Source organism: Polypterus senegalus, chromosome 6, assembly GCF_016835505.1.
Source record: "Polypterus senegalus isolate Bchr_013 chromosome 6, ASM1683550v1, whole genome shotgun sequence".
NCBI lineage: Eukaryota > Metazoa > Chordata > Cladistia > Polypteriformes > Polypteridae > Polypterus > Polypterus senegalus.
Window position 1 is genome coordinate 172128680 of NC_053159.1, and position 6985 is coordinate 172135664.

The window sequence follows — 6985 nt, forward strand, 5'->3', positions numbered from 1 at the left end:
ATCTGTATAATATAATAAACATATTTTGCTGTATTTCATCTTAAAAATTCTATCATCATCATATGTAAATACCCGCTTTATAAAGTGGCTCAGGTTGTGCAATATTATAACTGTATCGCAAGTTTACAGTGAGGTGATTATACTAATAAGTACAAAAAGTTCTACAAGGAGCACCTGATGGACTGATTGAGTGCGTTCAGAGCTCTTGGGATGAAACTGTTTCTGAACCGCGAGGAAAGTCTCTGAAGCATTTGCCGTATGAGAGCAGTTCAACAGACAGCATGGCTGAGGCAGCGTGTGCTTGATGCTGTATACTGATAATTCTCTTTCTGATCAGCTGCTGTAAAGCTGTGATTCACACTCAGATACAGTGATACAAATACTCCGAGTGGTGCAGTGAGAGTAATATGGAAAAAGATGATCCGATGTGGCAACCCCTAACTAACGTGAGCAGCTGAAAGAAGAAGAAGAAGGTGCAGTGAGAGTAACAAAGCTAAAGCAGTTATGGTATTTGGAATAGTTTGACCATTCTGTGGACCATTATATTGTTACTGGTTAATTACAATCCGATGCACTAACCTAATAAACAATATGCTGTTAATTTCAGTGTATTTATAAAGCCACATCAGGGATGTGGATCAAAAAAAGAAAGGGTAGCCACACAGAAACAGTAGCACTGCTTTGACGCCGGGTGCCACCAACCAAGCAGAGAACTTGCGTATGACAGGTTATGAGCTACCGTGGAAATGTGCGTGGCTTTACACCAAGATTAGATATTATACATCACGATTTGAATGTGGAAACATTCTTATGCAACATTTTTGTGCGTACGCACCGTTTATACATGAGGCCCCAGGACCTCATAATAGTTATCCTCAAGTGCTTAAAAAAGTTTGTGAGTTTATATATTGTGGCAGAAGCACTTGGTGCGGACCCGACACAGACTGACACCAGAGGCACTTGAAAATGAAAATAAAAGATCTGTTTGTTCTTCAGCCCTGGGGCACGTCTTCCCCATGTCCCACAGGGCCTACACAGTCCCAAAACACGCAACAAAAGAAAAACACCCACAAAAGTCACTCTCTTCTTCCTCCAATCCTCCACTCCTCCTCCCGACTCTGGCACCTCCAGTAGTGGCTGCAGGCTCTTCTTATAGCCCACCTGGAAGTGTTTTAGGTGATAATTAACCTAATTCAAGCTGCACTTTCGGGTGGGGCTACATTCCAGCCCACATGGGCTCATTAAACTGTGCAGCTCGTCCCGGTGGTGGCCACGGAGTCCAACAGGGCTGAGCCCTGAAGTCCCATGCCTGTGGCCCCAATGTAACCCAGGAGGGATGCCACCACGTGTTCAGGGGGACGTAGTGTGCATTTCATGGTTGCTCCCCCGGTCCCAGCGTCAAAGGTGTGTCCTGGCCAGGCATGGGTCCCGGCCGTCCGCCTCAATATACAGAGCCCTGTGTGTGAGATTCCAATGATCAGAGGCTAGAAAGTATTATCCTGTCGCATCAAAAGGGTGATTGGGCTGATTCAAGTAACTATAGGCCAGTAAACCTAACTTACATCTCAGGTAAATTAATTGAAAGAATTGTTAAGGAAAAGATCGATCAACACATATCTAAAACATCAACATGGACCCTGACAAGGAAGGTCGTGTTTCACTAACATGCTGGAATTCTATGAGAAAGCAACAACAGAATACTATCAGAGAAGTGCTTTTGATATTATTTATCTTGATTTTCAGACACTGTAAGGCACAGGTGTCGAACTCCAGGCCTGGAGGGCCGCAGTGGCTACAGGTTTTCATTCTAACCATTTTCTTCATTAGTGACCAGTTTTTGCTGCTAATTAACTTATTTTGCTTTAGTTTTAATTAACTTGACTCAGGCCCCTTAGTTGTCTTTTTTTTTAATTAGCAGCCAAACAATAGAATGACACACAAGACGAGCCGCCCCACGACCAGCTCACCTGTGCCCGTCACACAATATCTGAAAATAAAGAAAATTGAAGGTCTCAGTAAGGTTGATCTCTCAGGTCACCAAAACATTTTGACGAACAGACAATCAACAGTTTTGGAAATGTCTGCTGTGGCAGAATGAGAGCAGGAACACGCCACAAAATTAAATAACGGGCTTAATTAACAGCAAGAATCAGCTTCTCATTAATAGATTGGTTGGAGTGAAATTGCTTGGAGTTTGAAATCCCAGTTTAACTGCTCATCTGTTGGCTCCTTTCATGTCTTATTTCTGTTTGGCTGCCATTTCATGAAGAAATGAATCAATTCAGAGGACTGAATCCTTAAAAACCGGGCTATTAAAATGAAGGGAAAGGAAGTTAATTAGCAATGAAAACTGGTCAATGATTAGGAAAAGGGTCAGAATGAAAACCTGCAGCCACTGCGGCCCTCCAGGCCTGGAGTTTGACACCCCTGCTCTAAGGTATCACATGAAAGATTAGTGATCAGACTAAAAGATGTAGGAATTCAGAGTGTGGCACATAGGTGGGTACAAAAATGGAAAACAAAGGAAACTGAAGGTTATGGTCTGAGGAACCCTATCAGAATTGGCTAATATTACGAATGGTGTCCTCCAGGGGTCAGTGCTAGGGCCATTGTTATTTTTAATATATATAAAGGATTTGGATAGGAATATAAGTAAAAGGTTGCAGTGGGCTGGCGCCCTGCCCAGGGTTTGTTTCCTGCCTTGCGCCCTGTGTTGGCTGGGATTGGCTCCAGCAGACCCCCGTGACCCTGTAGTTAGGATATAGCAGGTTGGATAATGGATGGATGGATAAGTAAAAGGTTTGGTTAAGTTTGCAGATGATACCAAGCTAAGTGGATTGGCAGATAATCCATGGAACCATTACAGGGGGACTTGAACAGCATACCGGCTTGGGCAGATTTGTGACAGGTAAAATTTAATGTATGGTAGAAGAAAGTAGAAATGTTAGATCTGAATAGACAATGGGATGATAGGCTCTGTCCAGTGTGTTACAGCTTGTCAGGGTTCCATGGCGGATCAGAGAGGTGCGGGAGTTTGTTTAAAAATAGTGTGGCTCAGATTTCATGAGTGGAGGTGTAGGTTTTGTCTTGGTAGAGCTCTATATTACTCTACTTTCCCCTTTTGTATTATTAACGTGTAGCCTTTGTCAGAATGCTTCAAATCCCATAGACTTAGCACTGTTTATAAGATATTGTACTTTATAACTTCTGCCCACCTTCCCTTCTACATTTGTAACCTCAGGCTATTAGGTGTAGTAAAAGACAAGCAGGAGTTAAGTTACACTTTAAATAATGTATTATTGATAGTATCCATAACCAATAACAATAAGCAAAGTACAAGTGAACATTGGCAACCATGCAACCTGCTGTCCTACAAATGCTGCTGTGTAGTTTCAGACTTGTTTAGTTACTCAAAAATGTCTCTAGTTAAGGCGTCAATTGTGGTCAGCTTTCTTCAGGAAAGGCCACATGCCTGTCGCAATATGGCTGCTGAGCTGTGCTCTTCATTGTGCTGCCCTTTTCAGTCCATGGTGTGACAGAGAGATGCTCCTTCATGATGATGGTGTGAGAGAGAGAGAGAGGGAGGGGTAAAGCAAACCAATGTATAGGCTCTCTGTCCAAAAACTACAGCCAATAGGGAGCTGTGGTACTTAATGGCTTCTGATTTAAAACCAAACAGGCAACTTTAGACCAATAGAATTCTGGTGCGACACAATGGTTTTACACCGGCCCCCTGATACCATTTTTTGAGGTGAAGCTTGCCAGCGAGGTTGTTGTCCTCCATGCGGGGGTTAATTGAGAGAGTCCTGCAGAGAATCATTTGCCAAACTGGTTTTAGAAACTTCACCCCAACCCTGCCCTAAAATTATAACGACTCAGTCCTAAAGGGTGTGTGGGTGTGTGTATTGGATTGTTACATTGCTTTATCTAAATTACAAATAAAGACATACAAAATAATTATCATCTTATATACAACATTCCACACCACAACAGTGTATATACTGGAGAGACAGGCAGCCATGGAGTTCTTAATGGGAGAATTGGCTGAGAAATCATTCGTGTGCACAAGTGTGATCGGCACAGCCATCCCTTGTTATCTCTCCATGGATCATTAAGGAAGCACCTACACTCTAAAAGGCTATAAAAAGTTCTGAGTATGTCAGAAATGAGGACAATACAGAGAGAAAAGAGAGAATGGAATTGGGCAGTCAAACCAGTGTGAGAGCAGGCGAAAAGGTCACAGATGCCCCATGGTGGAGGAAAGTCTCCAGGGACAGATTGCCTCTACTGAGCCGATGAAGTAGGGACAATCTGAGGCTCTGTGGGTCCTGCAGAGACCAAAAAAGGTACCAGAAAGAGGGAACTGGGCTGGCTAGGTCCCAACAGACATTGAAGGAGGTGGCTGGGATGAGAACTAGAATGAGGTCCACGATGATTAGACCTTGTGGATGAGCAGGGCAGACGAGAGAGAAGTACTTGGGACGAGATGAGAGGAGTCGATTATTGTTTTCCTTAAATGTATTTCTTACTTGAACTTAATTTGATCATTCCTTTTACCTTCCTCCCATCGCTATTTTATGGATTATTATTTATTGAAGTTTAATTGCACTGTACTTTTTGAACATGGCTTGTTGCCTTTTCCTTTTTAATTAAACACACTTTTGCACTTAGTCCATCCTCGATTGTAAACTACCAATCCTCTGGTAAAATGGTGGTGTCCATATATGCGGTCTCGGATCATCCCACCTCTCGTGACTATGATGTCGATTAATCAGGTTTTATAATATTCTGCTGTATGTAATTTCTACAGTTGTAGCCATCTGCAAAGCCTTTCCAAGCCTAACCATAACTCTTGACTCTGTCCTTTTTGTATTTCGCAGACTTTAGAAGGAGAACCCCCAGAATTCTCAGATGCTGAAGCCCATGTTCTTTGGTCTCACAAGCACTTAACTAAAAGATGATGATGATGATGATGATGCTCAGTCCTTGAATTTTTCCACCAAGACCCAGGACCCAGTTCCTTGCCGGCATTTCATGTGTCGAGTTAACTGGCCGCAGCGAGATGCTGCCTCCTATGAGAGGACCTCTCTGACGACAAGGAAGCCTTTTATACTCCACTGCTCCGCACAGAAGTAAATGCAGCATAATGCCTTCAAAGGTCTCGTGCTTATATGTTTTGACAGTTGTCTGCTGGGCCAGCGCTCTCTGGTACCTGAGTATCAGCCGGCCATCCTCTTCATATGTCAGCCAGGGCCCCAGCACTAAGAGCAGAGTCACCAAGAAAAACGTCACTTACAGCAACATCCGCACTCGACCATTGAATCCGCATTCCTTTGAATTTCTCATCAATGAGCCTAAAAAATGCGAAACCAATCCACCATTCCTGGTGATCCTGATCAGCACCACTCACAAGGAGTTTGATGCGCGGCAATCCATTCGTGAGACTTGGGGGGACGAGAACAACTTTAATGGAATTAAGATTGTCACTTTGTTTCTCCTGGGAAAAAACATTGATGCCGTCTTAAATCAAATGGTGGAACAAGAGAGCCAGATCTTCCACGACATTGTGGTGGAAGATTTCATTGACTCCTACCATAACCTCACCCTCAAAACACTTATGGGCATGAGATGGGTGGCCACTTTCTGCTCGAGGGCTAAATACGTCATGAAGACGGACAGTGACGTTTTTGTAAATATGGACAATCTCATCTACAAACTTCTAAAGCCAACAACCAAGCCAAGGAGACGGTACTTCACTGGCTATGTCATCAATGGCGGACCTATTAGGGATGTACGTAGCAAATGGTACATGCCCAGAGATTTGTACCCTGACAGTAAGTACCCGCCTTTCTGTTCAGGTACTGGATACGTGTTTTCAGCGGACGTCGCTGAGCTCATTTACAAAACTTCGCTTCACACGAGGCTTCTACACCTCGAGGATGTCTACGTTGGCTTATGCCTGCGAAAGCTGGGCATCCACCCATTCCAAAACAGTGGCTTTAACCACTGGAAAATGGCTTACAGTCTCTGCAGATATCGAAGGGTGATTACAGTGCATCAGATATCGCCGGAGGAAATGCACAGGATCTGGAATGACATGTCAAGCAAGAAGCATCTGCGATGTTAGTGCTCCGTCCCAGAGTGTGCCTAAGACGGAATTACCGATTGCGCTTATCAGCAACGACTAGTTCCAGAAATCTGGATGTCTGTACTGTTGTACATCTGAAGCTTTCTGCACATTGTTAAGTTGTATTTTTGTTAATATTGTTATTATTTTTTTAAGACTAACACATGAGTGCCGTGCTGTGATTTTAGTGTGGGTTGGGATCAGATAGGGGAGGGAATCAAAACATAAAACTGCATGTATATTTAAACAAAACTTGCCCCGCCATTAGTTCGAGGGCAGCCGTAAGAAGAGTTTTAGCGATTTTAGCATATGGTATTACACGACGATGCCAAACTGTGTACCACATCTCAATCGGGCAACCTGCTTCCCTCTACTCTACTCTTCTGTACCAACACCAAAAGATGAATCCTATTTTGTAGATATTTATGCCCAATCTAAAGGTGATAATAGACTGTAAATAAATAAAAGGGAGAAAAATCCCGAAAATATCGGTATCATCATGGACGACATGGAAAGCAACAGCAGATCTACAAGAAAAGATGTCCAACACATTTTTGTACAACACAAGTGAAAAATATGCGAAAAAAAAAAAAAAATTTATTCTTAAATTGAAAATTGGGATCTCGACTTCCTGAGAACGGCATTGTGTGCGTTTGTGTCTCGTGCCCTGTTGCTGTGTCTCCGGGAGCCTCTCTTTGAATGTCTCGATTGGTCTCACAAGAAACTGAACGTCAAAAATGCTGGATATACTGTGAAATAATAAAAAAAAAAGAAAATTCTGGTTGGAATAAATTGTGGGAAAAAAAATTCTCAGTTCTCGGTATTCCGCCTTGTGTTTGTAAGAGATAATAATATCTG

General features: G+C 42.9%; 1 protein-coding gene across 1 annotated transcript in view; it reads left to right on the plus strand.

The window, feature by feature from the left end:
* Positions 1-6288, plus strand: part of b3galt1b (UDP-Gal:betaGlcNAc beta 1,3-galactosyltransferase, polypeptide 1b) — a 963041-nt gene extending 956753 nt beyond the window's left edge. The window contains exon 7 of the mRNA XM_039757538.1: positions 4881-6288. Within this exon, the coding sequence (XP_039613472.1) occupies positions 5147-6127 (981 nt within the window). The 5' untranslated portion in view covers positions 4881-5146 and the 3' untranslated portion in view covers positions 6128-6288. The remainder of the gene's footprint in view (positions 1-4880) is intronic.
* The last annotated feature ends 697 nt before the right edge of the window (positions 6289-6985 follow it).